The 23,984-nt window shown below is 41.6% G+C and overlaps 1 protein-coding gene across 2 annotated transcripts in view; it reads left to right on the top strand.

The window, feature by feature from the left end:
• The first annotated feature begins 18,518 nt into the window (after positions 1 to 18,518).
• IL17D (interleukin 17D) overlaps positions 18,519 to 23,984 on the top strand; it is a 29,134-nt gene continuing 23,668 nt past the window's right edge. The window contains exons 1-2 of one of the 2 annotated variants that reach the window (XM_037800633.1): positions 18,519 to 18,670; positions 18,994 to 19,277. In XM_037800633.1, coding sequence (XP_037656561.1) covers positions 18,656 to 18,670; positions 18,994 to 19,277 — 299 coding nt within the window. In that variant the 5' untranslated portion in view covers positions 18,519 to 18,655. Of the gene's footprint in view, positions 18,671 to 18,993; positions 19,278 to 19,878; positions 19,970 to 23,984 lie in introns of those variants that run through there. The other variant, XM_037800634.1, reaches the window with a different exon arrangement.

The following is a 23,984-nucleotide window of genomic DNA, read 5'->3' as shown; positions in this document are numbered from 1 at the left end:
TTTTAATCTTCATTTTATTGAGATATATTCACATACCACGCAGTCATACAAAACAAACCGTATATTCGATTGTTCACAGTACCATTACATAGTTGTACATCCATCACCTAAATCAATCCCTGACACCTTCATTAGCACACACACAAAAATAACAAGAATAATAATTAAAGTGAAAAAGAGCAATTGAAGTAAAAAAGAACACTGGGTACCTTTGTCTGTTTGTTTGTTTCCTTCCCCTATTTTTCTACTCATCCATCCATAAACTAGACAAAGTGGAGTGTGGTCCTTATGGCTTTCCCAATCCCATTGTCACCCCTCATAAGCTACATTTTTATACAACTGTCTTCGAGATTCATGGGTTCTGGGTTGTAGTTTGATAGTTTCAGGTATCCACCACCAGCTACCCCAATTCTTTAGAACCTAAAAAGGGTTGTCTAAAGTGTGCATAAGAGTGCCCACCAGAGTGACCTCTCGGCTCCTTTTGGAATCTGCCACTGAAGCTTATTTCATTTCCTTTCACATCCCCCTTTTGGTCAAGAAGATGTTCTCCGTCCCACGATGCCAGGTCTACATTCCTCCCCGGGAGTCATATTCCACGTTGCCAGGGAGATTCACTCCCCTGGGTGTCTGATCCCATGTAGCGGGGAGGGCAGTGATTTCACCTTTCAAGTCCCCACAGTATCTTTGAACAACTAGCAAAAACTGGCAGAGCCATCTTCCTCAAAACTCTGGAAAAACGGTTAAATGGTTGTAGTAACTGGGAAAATGCCAAATCAAGGAAATGCAGCTTTAAAAACAGAAGAAGCTCATGGCACCCTTGCTGCCCCCTATTATCTCCTCTCCCCAGTACAATCTGAAGCCAGACTGCATTCCCATTGTGGGTCCCTGGCTCAGTTCTGGAGGAACAGTCACCCCTATGTACATTCTTCGATGCTTGTATGTCAGTGCCCATCTATTTGGTGCAACCCAAAAGAGTGAACCAGGATGGTGGATACCTGAAACTATCAAACTACAACCCAGAACCCATGAATCTCGAAGACAGTTGTATAAAAATGTAGCTTATGAGGGGTGACAAGGGGATTGGGAAAGCCATAAGGACCACACTCCACTTTTGTCTAGTTTATGGATGGATGAGTAGAAAAATAGGGGAGGGAAACAAACAGACAAGGGTACCCAGTGTTCTTTTTTACTTCGGTTGCTCTTTTTCACTCTAATTTTTATTCTTGTTATTCTTGTGTGTGTGCTAATGAAGGTGTCAAGGATTGATTTGGGTGAGGAATGTACAACTATGTAATGGTACTGTGAACAATCGAAATTACGATTTGTTTTGTATGACTGCGTGGTATGTGAATATATCTCAATGAAATGAAGATTAAAAAAAAAAAAAAAAGAGTGAACCAGGAAACTTGTCTCTGGCTGACCCTCTTACTTACCCTGTAGGCAGCAGCAATAAGTCTTAGTGGCCTGGGGTAATGGATTACTGGACTTAAGACATGCAACAGAACACTTCAGAGGGGGGAAAGTCTATTTCATAGGGAGTAGAGGGGACAATCTGATTTCTGAAATAGTGAAACTACTAAGGCCAGGAGTGAGCTCAAGCTAAGGACAAGGACTCAAGCTCAGAAATGATTAAGAGGACCCCGCACTTCACTTTCACTTTGGGCTGATTTTCATTATAGTAGGGCTAACTTCTGAAGGAGAGCATCAGCCAATGCAGAACCAATTTGCAAAGACTGTGGAAGGTGTTTTGTTTGTTGATTTGTTCAGTCCTGCTACTCAAAACTCTGTCACAATCACTAACTGGATAGAAACGTAAGGAAGAGACAGCTCAGGATCTAAATCCCAGAGTTAACACATTAAAATATTAAAATGTACAGTGTGCAACAAAAGATTATAAGGCAAGAAAGAAAATAATGGCCCATCTAAAGGTACAAGTTAAAGCTCAGAAACTATCAATGAAGAAGACCCAGACATTGGACATACTAGAAAAAGACTTTTAAAAAATGATCTTCAGTATGCTCAAGGAGATAAAGGAAAACATGGAGAAAGAATGAAGGAATATCAAGAAAAAGATGAATGAACAATATGAGAATCTCAATAAAGAGACAGAAATTTTTATAAAGAACCAAATGGAAATACTAGAGTTCAAAACCATAATAACAGATGAAAAATTACTCTAGAGGGCTTCAACAGCAGATTGGAGCTTGCAGAAGAATCAGTGACCCTCTAAGACAAAATAATTGAAGTGATTCAGGCTGAGGAATAGAAAGAACAAAGAATGATAAATACTAAACAGAGCCTATGTGATCTGTGGAACACCATCCAGCCCACCAATATATTCGTTACAAGCATCCCAGTAGGAAAAGAGAGAGAGAAAGGGGCAGAAAGTGGTGGAGGAAGAGCTCATTAAATAGCATAGTCAGGGAAAATCTCTCTAGGAAGTGGCATTTATCTTAACACCAGAATGATGCAAAGGAGACCCCAATGTTTTAAGCACAAGGAACAGCATTTGCAAACACACTAAAAGGAATGATTTGGACATGTTAGAGGGTTAATGAGTTAGAGCAATTTAGTTAGAATCAAGATTTGGACCCAGCAGTGTGTATGATGTACTGTATACATGGGAAAGTGAAAGGAAATGAGGTCCATGAGGTAAGTAGAGGCCAGATCATGTAAAACCTTATAAAACTTCACAGAATTAGGGTCTTATTCTTGTTATAATGGAGAATACTTGGAAGATTTTATGCATGGGAAGTGAGTCACATGATTTGATTTAGCTTTTAGAAGCCAGTTATCACGAAACTTGTTGCCATGAATATGAATGGGAGTTGATAGACTGTAATAAGGCAAGTATACATAATGAAATCCCTAGGGTAACTGCTTTTTTAGTCTTATTAAGCTTCCTTTGTATGTAATGGATTGCTTTTCTCTTGCTGCTTTCAGGATTCTCTTTGTCTTTGACATTTGATAATCTGATTATTAAGTGTCTTGGAGTAGGCCTCTTCATATCTCTTCTGTTTGGAGTACGCTGCGCTTCTTGGATCTGTAATTTTATGTCTTTCATAAGAGATGGGAAATTTTCATTAATTATTTCCTCTATTATTGCTTCTGCCCCCTTTCCCTTCTCTTCTCCTTCTGGGACACCAATGATACGTACATTACTGTACTTTGTTTCATCCTTGAGTTCCTGGAGACGTTGTTCATATTTTTTCATTCTTTTCTCCATCTGCTCCTTTGCGTGTAGGCTTTCAGGTGTTTTGTTCTCCAGTTCCTGAGTGTTTTCTTCTGCCTCTTGAGATCTGCTGTTGTATGTTTCCATTGTGTCTTTCATCTCTTGTGTTGTGCCTTTCATTTCCATAGATTCTACTAGTAGGTTTTTTGAACTTTTGATTTCTGCCATATACATGTCCAGTGCTTCCTTTACAGCCTCTATCTCTTTTGCAATATCTTCTCTAAACTTTTTGAATTGATTTAGCATTAGTTGTTTAAATTCCTGTATCTCAGTTGAAGTGTACGTTTGTTCCTTTGACTGGGCCATAACTTTGTTTTTCTTAGTGTAGGTTGTAATTTTCTGTTGTCTAGGCATGGTTTCCTTGGTTATCCAAATCAGGTTTTCCCAGACCAGAACAGGCTCAGGTCCCAGAGGGAAGAAATATTCAGTATCTGGTTTCCCTGAGGGGGTGTCTTAGAAAATTGCTCCACTCTTTGATGCCTCAGGTCACTGTGCTTTTCTGCCCAGCAGGTGGCGCCTGTCAGCCTATAATTCTTGACTGGTGTGAGGAGGTATGGCCATGTTCCCCCAGGCTCTGGGGTCTGGTTCTGAATGGAAAGGGCCCCACCCCTTTCCTCCTAGAGAAGACAGACCCCCCAGGTGGAGGTAATTAGCATTTCAATGGTCTTGCTCTCTGCTTGTCCTGTCTCAGCCCTTCCCCGAGTCACAGCCCTGGAAACTTAAAATGACTGGGGCTTTCTCCACTGAGCCGAAAAAGAAACAGATAGTCCCCTTCAGACCCAGTCAAGGTGACCCTCCGGCTCTCCCAGGTCAGTCGTCACCCAAAGCCTCTGTCTGGTTTTGGGGGCTGCGTACCTGTAGTGAGCAGTTCACACTCGCTACTTAAAACCCCAGTTGGAGCTCAGCTGAGCTATATTCGCTTGCTGGGAGAGAGCTTCTCTCTGGCACCACGCGGCTCCGCAGCTCGGGCTATGGGGGAGGGGGTCTCCAGACCTGGTTCCGCAGGTTTTACTTACAGATTTTATGCTATGTTCTCAGGCATTCCTCCCAATTCAGGTTGGTGTATGCTGAGTGGATGGTCTCGTTTGTCCCCCCGCAGTTATTCTGGATTATTTACTAGTTGTTTCTGGTTTTTTGTAGTTGTTCCAGGGGGACTGCTTAGCTTCCACTCCTCTCTATGCCGCCATCTTGCCCCTCCCCCCAACAATAATCAACTGCTTTTTTAAAAGGTAGAAAAATGTATAATTAAAACACTAGTAAAATAATACAGAAAGAATGATGGAGTTAGAAAATCACCATTTTGCAAACCACCATGATAGTAATTGATTCAGGCACAAATCATCAATGGATGCTAAAGCCAGTGGGAAAACATTTGACAAGAACAGTATACAGTATATTTCCATAACCTCAAAGTATTTACCCACAAGTTACTTATTAATTACAAAAGGAAAACATAGTAATTTTATATTGGAGAAAATTGAGTGACACCCCCTTAACCAAGTGATTCAAGTTAACATCACCAATGATGGGACAAATCAAAATCATGTGCCTCCTGATGTGATGTACTGAGAAGGACACAAGATTACTTAGTTAATATTTCTGCCAAAAATAAATAACCTAAACTTAAGCATGAGGAAGCATCTCAAATTGAGAATATTCTACAAAACAACTGGACTGAACTTTTCAAAAATATCAAGTTCATGAAAGACATAAAAACTGCCTCCAGAGCCATTCCAGATTAAAGGAGACTAAAGAGATATGTCACCAATGCCTTCTTGACCAAAAGGGAGAAAATAAATGTAAAAAAATAAGGTTTCAGTGGCTAAGAGATTTCAAGTAGAAGTTGAGAGGTCATTCTGGAGGTTACTCTTATGAAAGCTTCAGCCAGATATTATAAATTGTCATGGAATGTTAAACCCCAACCAACAGTATTTCTGAAAACCCTAAAGAATATTCAAGGCTCTATCTAAGACTCTATAAAAATTTTACTTACTAAGTTATTTTCCAGAAACTTAATACCTCCAGTTGTTCCTGTGCCAGATAAGCCCTGAACTTAGAGGTAGCAGTCTCTCCCAGAACATCAACCAGTTGCATTCCCCTACCCCATAATGTCATCATCTCTTTAAACACAAAGAAGTTTGAATGATCAGCATCCAAATATCCCTGAAGACAGAGAATGATCAAATGAGAGGAAGGAGTTGTAACAGAGAAGTTGGGATTTAACAAATAATTATGACTGCTGAATCATTATATAGATATTTCTTTTTAGTTTCTAGTGTATTAGAACAGCCAGAAGGAAAACCTGAAATTGTTGGACTGTAACTACAATAATAGTGGGAGACTTCAATACACCACTCTCTTCTTCAGATAGAACAACTAGACAGAGAACTAATAAGGAAATTGAGAACCTAAACAATATGACAATATAACAATAGGACCTGGCAGACATATATAGATTTTGCACCCCAATGTACCAGGATATTCATTCTTCTCTAGAGCTCATAGAACATTCTTCATGATAGATCATAAGCTGGGGCACAAAACAAGTATTAATAAATTTTTAAAAATTGAAAATATTCAAAGCACATTCTCTGACCATAATGGAATGCAACTAGAAATCAACAACCACCGAAGAACCAGATCTTTCACAAATATATGGAGTTTAAACAACACACTCCTCAACAGCTGGTCAAACTCTTTCAAAAAATGGAAGAAAAATGAACACTATCTAACTCATTTTATGTAGCTAATATCGCTCTAATACCAAAACCAAATAAAGATACTACAAAAAAGGAAAACTATAGATGAATCTCCCTCATGAATATAGATGCAAAAATTCTCAACAAAATACTTGCAGATCGAATCCAAAGGCACATTAAAAGAATTATACACCATGACCAATGGGGGTCATTCCTGACACGCAAGGGTGGTTCAATGTAAGAAAAATCAATTAATGTAATACAACACATTAACAAATTGAAAGGGAAAAATCAAATAATCATCTTGATTGATGCTGAAAAAGCATTTGACAAGGTTCAACATCCCTTTTGGATAAAAATACTTCAAAAGGTAGGATTTGAAGGAACCTTCCTCAATAGCGTAAAGAACGTATATGAAAAACCCACAGCCAGCATAATACTCAATGGTGAGAGACCAGAGCCTTGCCCCTAAGTTCAGGAATGAAACAATTATTCAACATTGTCCTAGAGGTTCTAGCAAAAAAAATAAATAAATAAAAATAAAAAATAAATTAAAAAAAATCCATTCACAGTAACAACTAAATAATGAAATACATAGGAATAAATTTAAAGAAGGATGTAAAGATCTCTACACAGAAAATAACTAATTGGTACTAAAAGAAATTAAAGGGGACTTAAAGAGGTGGAAAGATATTCCATGTTCATAGGATAGGAAGGCTAAATATTGTTAAGATGTCAATTCTACCCAAACTAATCTACAGATTCAATGCATTTCCAATCAAAATTCCAACAACCTACTTTGCAGACTTGGAAAAGCTAGTTATCAAATTTATTTGGAAAGGGAAGATGCCTCAAATTGCTAAAGACACTCTAAAAAAGAAAAACGAAGTGGGAGGACTTACACTCCCTGACTTTGAAGCTTATTATAAAGCCACAGTTGCCAAAACAGCATGGTACTGGCACAAAGATAGACATATAGATCAATGGAATCGAATTGAGAATTCAGAGATAGACCCTCAGATCTATGGCCGACTGATCTTTGATAAGGCCCCCAAATAGGCTGAACAGGGACAGAACAGTCTCCTCAAGAAATGGGGCGGGGAGGACTAGATATCCATATCCAAAAGAATGAAAGAGGACCCCTACCTCACACCTATGCAAAAATTAACTCAAAGTGGATCAAAGACCTCAATATAAAAACACAATAAAACTCTTGGAAGATAACATAGGGAAACATCTTCAAGACCTAGTAATAGGAGGTAGCTTCTTAGACCTAATACCCAAAGCACAAGCAAAAAAGAAAAAATAGATAAATGGGAACTCCTCAAAAGCAAAAGCTTCTGTGCTTCAAGAGATTTTGCCAAAGAGGTGAAGAAGCAACCAACTCAATGGGAGAAAATACTTGGAAACCATATATCTGATAAGAGACTGATGTCCTGCATATATAAAGAAATCCTACAACTCAACAACAATAGTACAAACAACCCAATTAGAAAATGGGCAAAGATATGAAAAGGCATTTTTCCAAAGAGAAAATACAAAAGGCTAAAAAATACATGAACAAATGTGTATCTTCACTAGCTATTAGGGAAATGCAAATCAAAACCACAATGAGATACCATTTCACATCAGTAAGATGGCTGCCACTAAACAGGAAACAACAAGCTGGAGAGGGTGTGGAGAAATTGGAACTCTTATTCATTGCTGGTGGGAATGTATAATCGTACAGCTGCTGTGGTAGTCAGTTTGGTGATTTCTCAGAAAACTACATATTGAATTACCCTATGATCCAGCAATTTCTTGGTATACTTCTTGGTATATACCCAGATCTGAAAGCAGTGACATGAACAGACATTTGTATGCTGATGTTCATAATGAGATTGTTCACAATTGCAAAGAGATGGAAACAATCCAAGTATCCTTCAATAGATGAGTGGATAAACAAAACGTGGTATATACACACTATGGAATACTATGCAGCAGTAAGAAGGAAAAAGATCCTGAAACATATTGCAACATGGATGAACTTTGAAGATATAAGGCTGAGTGAAATAAGTCAGACACAACAGGAGAGATATCATATCTTACCATTACTATGAATTCCCTGAACAATGTAAAATCAATGTCATATAATGTAGACTATTGGGGACCTAAAGATAGACTGAAGATAGTGAAGGGGGAATGATAACATAATATGTTCAGATATGTTAATGAGGGTGAATTTAAAGGTATGGGAACGGATAGGGTTGATTTTTAATAGGATTATAAGTATCAGAGCTGCATTGAAGGTGAACAGGATTGAAAGGGGTTGTTTAAAGTCAAGTATCCCACAGATCAGCGCTACAAATATATATAGGTGCTTGCATGATATATTTCTAAGGTATGACACTGGTACAGGGAGTTGACAACAGAGTAGTATGTGGGAAAAATCTACGTATTGCATACTAGGGACTACAATTAATAGGAAGACCTTACTAGCATTTCACAAATACTAGGGACAAATAATTAAGGGCTGAAAAGAACTATGGAGTGTTTTGGGTCATAAGAATAGTTTAAAATGGAGAGTGATGAGAATTGTACAACTAAGAGATGATAATGTGAGATACTGATTGATTATCATGGACAGAACATACACTATGTGAAATTAGGAACTCCCTACTTTATAATTCAAGTCCTCTATCTTGAGACTTGCTCTTGTAAAACTTATGGTTGTAAAGAGGAGGCTAAGCTCACCTATAATTATGCCTAGGAGTCACCTCCAGAGAACCTCTTTTGTTGCTCAAATGTGCACTTTCTCTTTCTAAGCCCAACTCTGCAAATAAATTCATCACCTTCCTCCCAACATGGCACAGGACCCCCCAGGTGAGTGAGTCTCCCTGGTGATGTGGGATATGGATTCCAGATATGAGCCTGACCTTGACTTCAAGGGGCTGAGAATGCCTTTTTTTACTAAAAGGGGGAAAAGGAAGGCAACAAAATAAGGTTTCAGCAGCTAAGAGATTTCAAATAGAGTTGAGAGGCTGTCATGGAGGTTACTCCCATGCAAGGTTCAATTAGATATCCTAAGTGGCCACAGTATGATAAGCCCAAATCAACAGCAGTCCTGAAAACCCTAAAGAATACCCAGTCCCCTCTCTGAGACTCTATAAAAGTTTCATTCACTAAGTTTATTGTTCAGAATCTTAAATCCTCCAGAGAACTCTTATGCCAGCTAAGTCCCAAAACCCAGAGGCAACAGCTTCTTCAAGAACATCAACCAGTTACATCCTCCTTTTCCATAATGTCACAACCCTTTTCAACATGAACAAGTTGGGTTGATCACTGCCTAGACATCCCTGAAAACAGAGAAATTGATTAAACTAAAGAAAAGGGTAGCAACAGACAAGATAGAATTTATCAAAGGATTATTAATACTGAATATATAATTTTCTTTTTCTTAGTTTCTAGGGTATTAGAATAGCTAGAAGGAAAGACCTAAAATGGTGGAACTGTACCCCATAACATTCTTTGAAATTTGCTATATAGCTACTTGTTATATTTTAATTTGAATGTTATCACCTTTCTGTATCTATGTTATATTTTACAATAAGGAAATAACTGAAACTATGGTACTGTAACCCATAACATTCTTGGAAATTTCCTATATAACTACTTGTTAAATTGTAATCTGAAAGTTATCACCTTTTTGCATATATATATTATATTTTACAATAAGAAATAACTGAGACTGTGGAACTGTAACCCATAACATTTTTTGAAATTTGCTCCCTCCACTTGTTAAATTGCACTTGGAAAGTTATTTTAAAAATTAGAATTGAGTGTAGTCAGAACAAGTGTATGATTTTTTTCTCTAAGTATCTTCTGCTGCTCAGGAAAAGGTGTAAAGTAAAGGGAAGTTTAATTTAATAGTGTTGGGATTATTCTGGGCAAGTACAACAGAGGGAAAAAGAACAATGGGGTTAAGAGTGTTTGCAAGGATGTGGAAATCGTGTTAAACCATGAAACCTAAACATTGCAAGAAAGGAAATAAGAACACAAGAGTTGGGTGATGAGTTCAAAAAGTAGTAGTATTAGAAGATTGATCAGGTTAAAGAATTTCAGGTTTGGTTAAGGAAAGAAAATGATTGTGTCAGGAGATAGTACATTTGAAATCAGATGTGTGATGGTTAGGTTCATGTGTCAACTTGGCCAGGTGATGGTGCCCAGTTGTCTGGTAAAGCAATCACTGGCCTATCTGTTGCTGCAGGGACATTTTGTGGACTTAAATAATCAGTATGTTGATTGCATCTGTGGCTAATTACATCTGCAGTCTGACAAAGGGAGTGTCTAATCATTTAAAGGCTTTTAAAGGGGAGGTGATAGCTTCAGTGGTCAGAAGAGATCACTTTCATTTCTGCTTTGGCCAACCAGCCTCTCCTGGGAATTAATCAAAGACCTTCACTGGAGTGCCAGCTGACAGCCTGGCCTACAGAATTTGGACTTGTGCATCCCCACAGTTACATGAGACACTTTTATAAAATCTCATAATATTTACAGACATCTCCTGTTGGTTCTGTTTCCCTAGAGAACCCTAATACAAGATGTTTGTATATGATGCAGCTATTGGTGTTGCAATATCTGGGGTATGACTATGAGATTTGATAATTGAGACATGATGGAAGAGAGAGAATATGATAGGAGATCAGTGTGGAGTGAGAACACTGGGGAAGTGGGGAGAACATGCTTTCTAGAGTTAACATATTTGAATATCCAAATTTCAACAAAAAATCATAAGACATAGAAACAGAAAAGACAACACATGGAAAGAAACAAAATAAAGTGATAGAAACCATCCATGAGGAAGCTCAGACATTGAAATTAAGAATGAAAGATAAGTTAACTCTCCAAAATAAGTTTAATGAGCAAAGGGAAAATATGGCCAAAGAGCAAAAGGAAATCAGGAAAATAATATATGAACAAACTAAAAATTTCAATAAGAGATAGAAATTTTACAAAGAAACCAAACAGAAATTCTGGAGCTAAAAAGTACAATGACTGAAGTAAAAAATTCCCTCAAGGGCTCAACAGCAGATGTGAACTGGCAGAAGAAAGAATCAGAGAACTTAAAGACAGGACACTTGTAATTATTCATTCTGAGGAACAGAAAGAAAAAGAGAATGAAGAAAGTGGGCAGAGCATAAGGACCTGTAGGACACCATGAAGCATATTAACATTCACATTATGGGGTTCCCTAAAGGAGAAGAGAAAGACAAAGGGGCAGAAATAATTCTTGGGAAATAATGGTTGAAAACTTCCCAAATTTAATGAAAGGCATGAATATACATATCCAAGAAGTTCAATGAACTCCAAGCAGGGCAGATTCAAAGAGATCCACATCAAAGCACATCATAATCAAACTGTCAAATATCAAAGACAAAGAGAGAATACTAAAAGCAGCAAGAGAGAAGTGACTTGTCACTTCCAAAGAATTCTCAATAAGACTAAGTGCCAATTTCTCATCAGAAGCATGGAAACAAGAAGGCAGGGGTCATCATAGAGAGCCAAAAGAAGAAAACTGTCAACCAAGAATTCTATATCCAGCAAAATTTTCCTTCAAATATGAGAGAGAAATTGAGACATTCTCAGATAAAAATATCTGAGGGAATTCAGTACCACTAGATCTGCCCTACAGAAATGCTTTCAGGATGAAAGAAGTGGAAACTAGACTTGAAGCCATATGAAGAAATAAAGATCTATGACAAAGGGATCTACACAGGTAAATATAGGATTATAACTCCACATTTTAATTTTTGCATGATCTAAAATACAAGTGCATACAAAGAATCATAAATCTATGTTATTGGGCACACAGAGTGTAAAGATGTAATTTGTGACAAGAACAACAAAGGGGGGTGAAGGGGCATAAAAGCAGAGATTGTGTATGTTATTAAAGTTAATTTGGTATCAATTCAAGCTAGATTGTTATAGATTTAGGATGTTAAATGTATATACCATGATAGTCACAAAATATCTTTTAAAAATACAGAAAAGGAAATGAGAATAAAATGAAAATGATTCACTATAAAGGATCAACTAAACACAAAAAGAAATGCAATAATTGAGGAAATGAGGGACAAAAGGGTGTAAGGCATACAGAAAGCAAATAGCAAAATGACTGAAGTAAGTCCTACTGCATTAGGTAATTACCTAATGAAAGTGGGTTAATACCTCCAGTCAAAAGGCAGATATTCACAGAATGGATAACAAACCATAATCCAACTACATGCTGTTTACAGGCGACAGGATCCAAAGATGCAAATAGGCTGCAAGTGAAACAATAGAATATTCCAAGCAAACAGTAATCAAAAGAGAGCTGGAGTAGTTTTATTGACATAAGCCAAAATAGACTTTAAGTCAAAAACTGTTACAAGAGGCAAAACAAAACAAAACAAAACAAAACAAAACATTACATAATGATGAAAGGGTCATTTCAACCATGAAGATATAATAATTATAAATATATATGCACCTAATACAACAGAGCTCCAAAGTATATGAAACTAACATTGACAAAATTAAAAGAAGAAACAGACAGTTTTACAGTAATAATTGGAGACTTCAATCTACCACTTTCAACAATGGATAGAATATCCAGACAGAAGATCAAGAAGGAAATAAAAGATTTAAACAGCACTGTTGGAAAGTATTTTCTTCACTCCAAGGTAATCAAAGGAGAAGAAGAAAGACAGTAGAAAAGATTTTTGTTATCAGACAGTGGAAAAGATTTTGTTGAGTAATTCTCAGAATTAAAAGTCTGGCACCGTATCACCTTACTGATGAAAAGATGCTGTAAGAATATCAAGTATTTTTGTGAAACCACTGTAATGATAGCCTCTTCCACAGGACTCCCATATATATATATATATCTTTTTATTGAGATATCCATATATATATATATATCTTTTTATTGAGATGGTTCACATACCATACAACTATCCAAAGACCCAAAGTGTACAATCAATTGCCCCTGGTACCATCATACAGCTGTACATCCATCACCACAATTAAATTTTTAATTTTTAGAACATTTTCATTATTCCAGAGGAGAAATAAAGACAAAAAAAAAAAAGGAAACTCAAATCCTCCCATACCCCTAACTACCCCTCCTCCATTATTGATTCATAGTTTTGGTATAGTACATTTGTTACTGTTGATGAAACTACCAACTGTAGTATATAGTTTGCAATAGGTATATATTTTCCTATATGCCTCTCTGTTATTAACTTCCAGTTATAATGTCATACATTTGTTCTAGTTCATGAGAGAGATTTCTAATATTTGTACAGTTAATCACAGACATTGTCTACCACAAGATTCACTGTTTTATACATTCCCATCTTTTAACCTCCAACTTTCCATCTGGTGACATATGTGACTCTGAGCTTACCCTTTCCACCAGTTTCACACACCTTTCAGAACTGTTAGTTATTCTCACAACCTGCTACCATCACCTCTGTCCATTTCCAAACATTTAAGTTCACCCTAGTTGAACATTCTGCTCAGCATAAGCAACCATTTCCCATTCTTTAGCCTCATTCTATATCCTGGTAACTTATATTTCATGTCTATGAGTTTACACATTATAATTAGTTCGTATCAGTGAGACCCTGCAATATTTGTCTTTATGTGTCTGTCTTATTTCACTCAATATAGTACTCTCAAGGTTTCTTCATCAACCCATTTTTTTTAAGACAGTTTTGTTCACACACCATACATTCCATCCTAAGTAAACAATCATTGATTCCCTGTATGGTCACATATTTAGGTATTCAGCACCATTGCCACTATCTATATAAGGACATCTCCATTTCTTCCACAAAGAAGGAGGAAGAGTCAAAGAAGGCAGAGAGACAAAAGAAAAAGAAAAGAGAAAGAGAGAGAGAGGAAAAAAATAAAACAAAACATGATAGCTAGAAAGCAACAAAAGGAAAGATAGCATTAACCTAAAGTAGAATAAAGAGTCAGACAACATCACCAATGCCAGGAGTCCCAGACTCTTCCCCTATCTGCCCCCCACCACCATATGCATTTAGCTTTGGAATATTGCCTTTGTGATATTAAAGGAAGCATAATACAATGTTTCTGTTAACTATAGTCTCTGGTTTGCATTGATTGTATTTTCCCCCCAGTCCTACCCGATTTTTAACACCTTGCAATGTTGACATTCATTTGTTCTACCTCATGTAAAAACATATCTTTCTTCTTTCATTCTGGTATCCCACATGGTCCTAACTTTCCTCTTTCAACCACACCACAGTCATCTTTGTTCAGTGTACTTACATTGCTGTGCTACTATCTCCCAAATTTGTTTTCCAAACCTCTCACTTCTGTCTTTTCCTTTCTGTCTGCAGTGTTTCCTTTAGTGTTTCCTGTGGAGCAGGTATCTTGTTCACAAACTCTGTCGTTGACTGTTTGTCAGAGAATATTTTAAGCTCTCCCTCATATTTGAAGGACAGTTTTGCCGGATATAGGATTCTTGGTTGGTGGTTTTTCTTTTTCAGTATCTTAAATATATCCCACCACTTCCTTCTTGCCTCCATGGTTTCTATTGAGAAATCCACACATAGTCTCATCAAGCTTCCTTTGTATGTGATGGATCGCTTTTCTCTTGCTGTTTTCAGGATTCTCTCTTTGCCTTTGACATTTGATAATCTGATTATTAAGTGTCTTGGCATAGGCCTATTCAGATCTATTCTGTTTGGGGTACACTGTGGTTCTTGGATCCATAATTTTATGTCTTTCATAAGAGATGGGAAATTTTCATTGATTATTTCCTCTAGAAATAATCAATCTGCCCCCTTTACCTTCTCTTCTCCTTCTGGGTCACCCATGACACATACATTCTTGCCTTTTGTTTTGTCCATAAGTTCCTGGAGACGTTGCCCATATTTTTCCATTCTTTTCTCTATCTGTTCTTTTGTGTGTAGGCTTTCAGTTGCCTTGTTCTCCAGTTCCTGAGTGTTTTCTTCTTCCTCTTGAGATCTACTGTTGTATGTTTCCATTGTGTCTTTCATCTCTTGTGTTGTGCCTTTCATTTCCATAGATTCTGCCAGTTGGTATTTCAAACTTTCGATTTCTACCTCATGTACGCCCAGTGTTTCCATTTATACGCTTCATCTCTTTTGCCATATCTTCCCTAAACTTTTTGAATTGATTTAGTATTAGTTGTTTAAATTCCTGTATCTCAGTTGAAGTGTAAGTTTGTTCCTCTGTCTGAGCCATAACTTCATTTTTCTTTGTATAGGTTGTAGTTTTCCATTGTCTAGGCATCTGGTTTCCTTGGTTACCCCAATCTGGTTTTCCCAGACCAAACAGGCTCAGGTCACAGAAGGGAGAACTATTCAATATCTTGTTTCCCTGGGGGTGTGTCTTAGAAAATTGGTACACCCTTTGAGGCCTCAGCTCACTGCACTTTTCTGCCCAGCAGGTGACACCTGTCAGCCTGTAGCTCCAGACTGGTGTAAGGAGGTGTAGCCTGTGACTGTTTTTCCCCAGGCTCTGGGGTCTGGTTCTGAATGGAGGGTGGGTAGTAGAGCTGGGGCCCACCTCTTTCCTCTTAGGGAAGATAGACCCCCTAGGGAGAAGTCATTAGCATTTGAATGGTCTCTCTCTGCCTGTGCTATCTCCACCCTTGTCTGGGTCAGAGCACTGGGGACTGAAAATGGCTGAGGCTTTCTCCACTGAGCCAAAAAAGGGACAGAAAGCCTCTTCAGGGCTAGTCTGCGGCTACCCTCTGGCTTTCCAAGGTCAGTCATCACCCAAAGCCTCTGTCTGCTTGTTGGGGATTCGTAGCTTATATCGAGCAATCCACATTTGTTAACTAAAATTCCAGTGGGAGTTTAGCTGAGCTGTATTCATTTGCTCAGAGAGAGCTGCTCTCTAGCACCACAAGGCTTTGCAGCTCGGGCCATGGGGGGAGGGAGCTCCCGGCTTGGATCCACAGTTTTTACTTACAAATTTTATGCTGTGATCTCAGGCATTTCTCCCAATTCATGTTGGTGTATGATGAGTGGATGGTCATGTTTGTCCCCCTGCCATTATTCCAGATTATTTACTAGTTATTCCGGGTTGTTTATTAGTTGTTCCAGGGGGACTAACTAGCTTCCACTCCTTTCTATGCCATCTTAGAGCCCCTCTCCCACACTTATTTTTTGAATGAAAATAAGCAGTATTTGAGTATTGATGTCTTTATTCTTATTTTACTAAAAAGGAAACAAAGCACATGACAAGTTAACCTACTAGTCAGCAAAAAAGTGTTTTATGACGCCAGACAAATGTTTACTCTGGAGCTGTAAAATTCATTTGTTCTTACTGTTCAAGGTTTGTATTCCTTGAGCCAACCATGTGGAATACCCACCCTTTGATTTCTATTCAGACTTTGTTTCTTTGCAGACATCATCTTTGAAGTCTACAGTGCTGCTCCATTATGAGCCAGTGTTAACTTCCTGTATTCATTTTTTTAAATTCAGTTTTATTGAGATACATTCACATACCATACAATCATCCACAGTGTACAATCAACTGTTCACAGTACCATCATATAGTTGTGCATTCATGACCACAATCAATTTTTGTACATTTTCCTTACTCCAAAAAAAAAAAAAGAAAATTAAAGGAAAAATACACAAAGCAATTCCATTCCCCCATTCCAGCCTATTTTTCATTTAGTTTTTGTCCCCATTTTTCTACTCAACTGTCCATTCACTGGACAGAGGGAGGATGAGCCACAAGGTTTTCACAGCCACACAGTCACACCATGTAAGCTCCACAGTTCCTTCTTACTGCTGTGTAGTATTCCATCATGCGTATATACCGCATTTTGTTTATCCACTCATCTGATGAAGGACATTCAGGTTGTTTCCATCTCTTGGCAATTGTGAACAATGCCACTGTGAACAACAGTGTACAAATACCGGTTCATGTCACTGCTTTCAGATCTTCCGGGTATATACCAAGAAGTGCAATTGCTGGATCGAAGGATAACTCAATATCTAGTTTTCTGAGGAACCACCAAACTGTCTTCCAGAAGTGGCTGTACCATTATACAGTCCCACCAGCAATGAATAAGAGTTCTGATTTTTAACAGATAAGAACTAGGCTTAGTTTTTACCTCATATAAGTTGGAGATTTCAGTGAGTTTTTCTGGCAGTAAATGAATTCCTAAACTCTTCAATTACAGAATATCAAACGCATGTAAAAGTGTCTTTTTCTATACAGTCTAACTGAAGTGTAATTTAACCAATGGTTTACATTTTAGTCAGATTCCCAAATTGCAAATCATTCAGGGAGCCATAAAGTGCATATTTTGTATACTTTCAGATAACAGAATGCTCTTCAGCCGGTACCAATCTCTTGTTTTCAGTTCCAAAGTATGAGTCCCTTAACACGACCACATCTATCCCTGCCCCTAGTGGGCAATTAGTATTTAATTGCAGAGACGTGAACAAATGCGCAAGTTTTCTTTTGTTCTTAAAATATAATAAAGTTCCTCCATTTCAGTATATTTCCTTCAATCAGTGTACAGAATATTAGGCTCATTTGACATGACCTGTGAATTTACAATGTAGTTCTCATGGAACAGGAATTCTCCAACACTGTGACAAAGAAGCAAGTGCTGCCCATTTACAGTCATAAAAGTGACAGTTGGGGGAAGTTTATGGTTTAGAGTTGTTTGGTAGAGAGGCACAGAGGATCATTTTATGGATATTTAGGGGAAAGGAGAGATGGCCTACTCTCATCTTGTAAAAAACAGAGGTAAATTCTTATGTCCAATATTTTTCAAACTATGGAGCCTCAGAAGTGGAAGTAGCTCCAGGGAGGAGATTCCCTCTGGGTTTTGAGCGCACCCTTTCCCCGGGTGACTTGTTCTATTCTCGGATAGCTTTAGTTAAGTAGGAAAATCCTTTTGCTCTGAGCCCATATGTGCCTCCCATTAGCTTCACTCTGTTGGCCTCACTATTATCCTCTGGAGCCTTGAAGCCAGTTACCGCCTCCTTCTGGGCCGTTGGGAGCGCCCCATCCGCGGGGAGCCCGCCCAGTTTCTGCTCAGCCTCGGCGCCGAGCACGAGGCGAAGCTCTGCACGTCTGGACCCCGGCAACGCGGCTCTGGAGCGCTCAGTTTGCGTTGCCCTTTTTAAAAACATCTTATGACAAATCTGGAAATATTTCCGGAGAGAGGGGATGTCGGGGACACTGGTGAGTACAATTTCATAAATGCCAGAATATTTTAAACTCCCAGAGGGAAGAGGGCGCAGACTGAATTCTTTCCTGGAAACCTAGGGCAACAACCTCGTGCAGCCCGGTCATTACTCAACGTTCTTTGGCAGCGAGGAGGAAATGCCGAAATGAATTGAACGACAGACGCTACCCACGGAACGTGCAGGCGCCCGAGACCCGAGTCGCTGGTCCCACGCCCGCCCTCCTCCCGACCCCGCGGCCAGCGTGGCGCAGAGCGAGTCCGGGCGCCGGGCTGCGAGTGGAGACGCCCCCGGGTGGGCGCGGCCGGGTAGACGAGCGCCCGGACCCCCGCCCGGGCCCGCCCCTGGGCAGCCCGCCGGAGTTGCGGGAACGCGGGCTCCAGCGGTGCACTGGAGTGGAGTCTGCACGAGCAGCCGCCAGCGGCGTTCGAGGCGTCGAGGCCCGGGCCCGGGAGCAGCGGCGAGCGGTGCCGGCTCCGGTCGTGGGCATGGCGCGGCCCGAGGTGAGCGAGCGGGGGCGGGCGCGGACTTCCCCAGCCCCGGGCCCGGGTTCGGCAGCGGGGTAAGCGTACGGCCCCGGGGCACGGCGAGCGGGGAGCCGGGGCGGGGAGACCCCTCGGGGCCCGTGGGGTCCACCCTCTGCTGGGGCGCGGGGTGGGCGCAGGCCAGGGGCGACTTCCCGGCGCAGCGGGCGGGCACGGCGGGCACCGACAGGACGCGCGGAGTTGGCGCCGCGCTGGCTCAGAGCCCCGGCTCTGGGAGGGACCCCGGGCTGCCGACGGAGGCTGCCGGGTGCCGGCACGCTGAGCGCGGCCTGTCCCCACAGGTCTGGATGCTGCTGGCCGGCCTCCTGCTGGCGCTGCCGGCGGGCGCCCCGAGGGCCAGCAGGCGCCCAGCACGGCCCCGAAGCTGCGCGGAGCGGCCGGAGGAGCTCCTGGAGCAGCTGTACGGGAGGCTGGTGGCCGGCGTGCTCAGCGCCTTCCACCACGCGCTGCAGCTGGGCCCGCGCGAGCAGGCGCGCAACGCGAGCTGCCCGGCCGGGGCCCGCTCCTCCGACCGCCGCCTGCGGCCGCCGGCCAACCTGCGCAGCGTGTCGCCCTGGGCCTACAGGTGAGCGGGGGGGCGGGGCCGGAGGGCGGGGCAGGTGGAGCGACTGAACTGGCGACAGTTCAGCCCCACCCTTCACCTCCCTTGCAGGAAACCAGCTTCCCTATTTTTTTACATTATTTGCTATGCCAGGTGCCTGGTTAAATAGGCTTCTCAAGGGACCAACCCGAGTGATTCTTTCAAATGTCAGTTTTTTGTCGAGTTGGGGGCAGGAGGCCTGTGGCCGTCCTGGCGTTGAGCCATCCACAGCACAGCCTCTGGGCCCTTTTCACTTGTCGCCCAAGGGAGGAGTGGGGATCACTAGAAAGAAACTAGAGTCTGAGGCAGAACGTGACGTAGCATGCAAATGGCATTTGAAATGCACTTTGAAGAATGGGCAAAATTCGGAAGTTGGCCTGGTAAAGAAGTCCTTTGGAAGAGAAGGAAAGGGCCGGTGCAAAGGGGAGATTGGGGGGTGCTGGCGGGTGCGGGGAGCAGTGTGGCCGGAGTGTGTCTTCAGCAGACACTGGCCCTCCCCTTCAGGCCCTCACCAGTGAGCCTCCGGCCCAGACCCAGTGCGTGAAGGAGGCTGGAGCCGCCCCAAGGAGGAAGCTGAGCCCTGATGCATGAACATAAGTTGCCAGTCAAGGACAAGGGGAGGCCAGAGAGAAGGAACCGTCCATGGCAGGGAAGGAGAACTGGGTGCTGTCAGAGCCGTAAGTGCAGGGAGTGGGTTTGCTGCTGGGAGAAGGTGGTAAATGGAGAGACAACAGGGCTAGAGAGGGAGCTGGAGCTGGGCTTGGGCTTCATAAACAGGGTAAGCATTTCTAAATTTATCCTGCAGAATGTTTGGGGTTAAGGAAACCATATGCTGCTTTGTGTTTGGGGAAGGTGTCCCTGGTGAGGGGTGGGTTGGAGGGAAGGTACTAACAAAATTCCTGGCAGTGCTTCCGGCCAAAGGCAGTTAGGTTCTGAACTTCACATTGGCTGCCGAGGTGAGTTGAGGATCCATTTGACAGATGAGCAATTAAAGAAGTACAAGTGACAGGATGTAAGGGGCCATAAAGTGTATTGGGTCAAAGCTTTAGCCTGCACCACAACTAAGATGTGCAGAGAAGTGTAATGATTTTGTCTGAAATGAATCGGGGCTTCCCCATGAGCCCCCGACTCGCTGGGTCATGGGACGGGAGACCCAGGTGGCCCTGAGAAGCTGAATCTTAGGGCCTCTCCCCGCCTGGCCACTATGCAGAGGATGACGTCCACTCTGTGGCTGCACCTCTCTCCGAGCCCACCACCCCACATGGCAAGTGGAACACCCTCCTGCCCCCCTGCTTCCGTGGTTCCCCCGATCCCTTCACTCATCCGTTCTTTCTGACAGCTCCATCCTCTTGGTTTTTTTTCTTCTTCCTGCCATTCCCATGGGTAGGGGCCGCTATCATATTATTCTTTCTCTCTCCAACCTCATATAATGCCCTTGATTTGCTAAGTAGGATTAAAGAAACTTGGAAATTCTCTCAAGGCAACAGCCTGACTTCTTCCGTCTGAAGCTGCTCACGCCTGCATCTTTTCTTAACAAACCTGCATCTCTCCAGGCCAGTGAACACCTACCCCAGATAGGGACCTGTGTGCAGACAGGCGTCAGAGAAACATCCAGCAGGGGTTTTTCAAATCCTTCTGTCAGTGACAGCTCCCATACTTCTGCCTTGGGTTGTGGATGGGATTTAAGCAAAATAGGGGATGCAGAAGGAGGAGCAAGGTTTGCAGAAGGATCTGATGCATTCAGTCTTGGACCCGCCGAGTTCCATGCTGCTGAGAAGTACGTCAGTGCAAATGACCAGGATGCCTTCTAAGTAAAAAATTGGTGCTTTGAAAATGAGGTCCGGGAGCTCAGGGGAGAGAGCAGCCTTGGAGGTCTGCACTTCGTAGTTAAACTGAACTGCACTTGCTACAGTGGACACTTGCGTCTCCGTGGTCTGGGTGCACTGGGAGTAGTCCGGAGGTTGGGGTGAGAGCAGCACCCTGGGCATGGTGGGCCTGGGCTGGGCAGCCTGCTTCCCCCCCGAAGCCTTTGTGCTATGCGAGCACCCAGGAGCAGGAATGGTGTCTGTCTTGGGTGGGAGAGGGCAGCATATGCATCGTCTTTCCAGTCACTTAGCAGCAACAATTAAATGCAGCACTGCCCTCCTCCTCTCCAGGGAGCAGTGGAGGTTTGAATGGACCTGCCCGCTCGGAAGGCAGCGCAGTCTTCTCCCAGGCCTGGGCACGGACTGGGCAGAGTCTGGGGAGCAGGGTGCTATCGCCAGCCCTGCATCTTCCCACCAGGAGGCTTTGCCCTCCTGTCTCTGGTTTGTTAGGGTTAGAAACAGTGGTAGCCATGGGAGCTCAGAGCGTCCTCTAGAGGAGGGGTTTGGTAGGATGGGCTTGGTTTCTCCATGGGGTTTCTGAGGCCTGTCAGCTGGCATCCAGTGGTGGTATTTCTTAAGGTGAAAAACAGAAGAGAAACTCCTAAGAAAGATGGATGGGAATGGACTGCAAGTCAGAAATACTGTAAAGCACTAAAAGGGTTCCTTTAGGGGAATAAGATAGGTTTTAAAATAGAAAAGAATGTAGAACATACGGTGGCTTTCCATGTGCCTGGGGCAGAGACGGATCATTCAGTAAATGGGTAGCCAGCTGGAAAAAAGCACAATGGGCTTTCCCTCCTATATCAAATCAAATTCCAGATGATTCACAGATTTTTTAATGTAATTTCATTGAGACATATTCAGACACCATACAATCCATCCAAAGCATACAATCAGTGTTTCACAGTATCATCATATATTTGTATATTCATCACCATGATTGGTTTTTGAACATTTGCATTACTCCAGAAAAAGAAATGAAAGAAATAAGAAGACCCCAAACATCCCATACTCCTTACCCCTCCCTCTTATTGGTATTGCACTTTACCCAATTTTTTTTTTTTTTTTTTTAATCATTTTATTGAGATATATTCACATACCACGCAGTCATACACAACAAATCATACTTTCGATTGTTTACAGTACCATTACATAGTTGTACATTCATCACCTAAATCAATCCCTGACACCTTCATTAGCACACACACAAAAATAACAAGAATAATAATTAGAGTGAAAAAGAGCAATTGAAGTAAAAAAGAACACTGGGTACCTTTGTCTGTTTGTTTCCTTCCCCTATTTTTCTACTCATCCATCCATAAACTAGACAAAGTGGAGTGTGGTCCTTATGGCTTTCCCAATCCCATTCAGACATGCATTTTTAGAGAGAAAGCATATGTCTATATGACAAATGGCACCATGAGCAAAGTTAAAATACTAGAGAAACACTGGAAAAAAAAATATTTGCAGCACATGTAATAAAGAATTAAAGTCCAGAATCTATAAAGATCTACAAATCAATAAAGAAAAGATAAAAGTAGTGGGAAAATGGGCAAAGGATATAAACAGACTCTTCACAGAAGAGGAAATAAAAACAAACACGAAATAAGAAAAGACAAGCAAATTCATGAGTAATGAGGGAAATTTACATTGAAGGGAGATATTTTGGAGATAATTTGGCAACATGTTAGTGCAAAACGTGGCCTCATGCTGGGGGTGAGCACAGGCTTTTCAGAGGGTGATTTAGCACCTACGCCTCAGCTCAGCAATTCCAATTCTCACAGACTCTGCCAGAAGCACCCTAGAAGTAGGGTCTGGAAGAGGGGATCTGACTGCCAGACAGGGAGGTGGGCACTCCCTGCCCTGCCTGGATGTCAGCTTTCCCCACCTCCCTGCTTGTCCGACCCCAATCCAAACCTAACTGCAGTTCGGGGGAAAAAGGAGAAATTAAACTCTGAAAAGAGTTTGAGATACTTTACCCAATTTTAAGACTTGCAATACAGGTAGGTTAACTAAGATCCAGAAGTCCACACAAACTCAGGAAACTGGCTTTTTTTTTTTTTTTTTTGCTGTATAGTTATACAGTCATTATCAAAGATCAAGGCTACTGGGTTACAGTTCAACAACTTGAGGTATTTCCTTCTGGCTATTCTAAAACACTAAACACTAAAAAGAAATATCTATATGATGAGTCAGTATTCGCAGTCATTTGTTAAGTCCAAATTTCTCAGTTACACCTCCTCCCTCTCATTTGTTCTTTCTCTCAATCTTCAGGGATATTTGGCAATGACCATTTTAACTTCTTTGTGTTGGAAACTGGTGTTGACTTTATGGGGTGGAGGCATGAAACTGGCTGATGTTCTTGGAGAGACTGGTGCCTCTGGATTTCAGGGCTTATCTGACATAGGAACAATCTGGAGGCCTTAAGTTTCTGAAAAAAATAAATTTACTAAGAAAAACTTATAGAGACTTAGAGCCCAGTGCACTCCCTAGGGTTTTGGGGAATACTGTTGGTTGGGGCTTGGCATACTGCGGCAGTTTGCAATATATGGCTGAAGGTTGCATAACAAAACTTCCAGAATGATCTCGCAACTCTATCTGAAATCACTTAGCCACTGAAACTTTATGTTGTTCCACTTCTTTTCCCCCTTTTGGTTCAGAAGGCATTTTCAATCCCATGATGCCAGGGCCAGGCTCACCCTAGGAGTCCTGTCCCACATTGCCAGGGAGACTTACACCCCCAGGATTCATGTCCCACGTAGAGGGGGAGGGTAGTGAGTTTATTTGCAGAGTTGGCATAAAGAGAGAGGCCACACCTGAGCAACAA

The sequence above is a fragment of the Choloepus didactylus genome, chromosome 12 (assembly GCF_015220235.1).
Source record: "Choloepus didactylus isolate mChoDid1 chromosome 12, mChoDid1.pri, whole genome shotgun sequence".
Lineage (NCBI taxonomy): Eukaryota > Metazoa > Chordata > Mammalia > Pilosa > Megalonychidae > Choloepus > Choloepus didactylus.
This window is presented reverse-complemented; position numbering and strand designations above follow the sequence as displayed.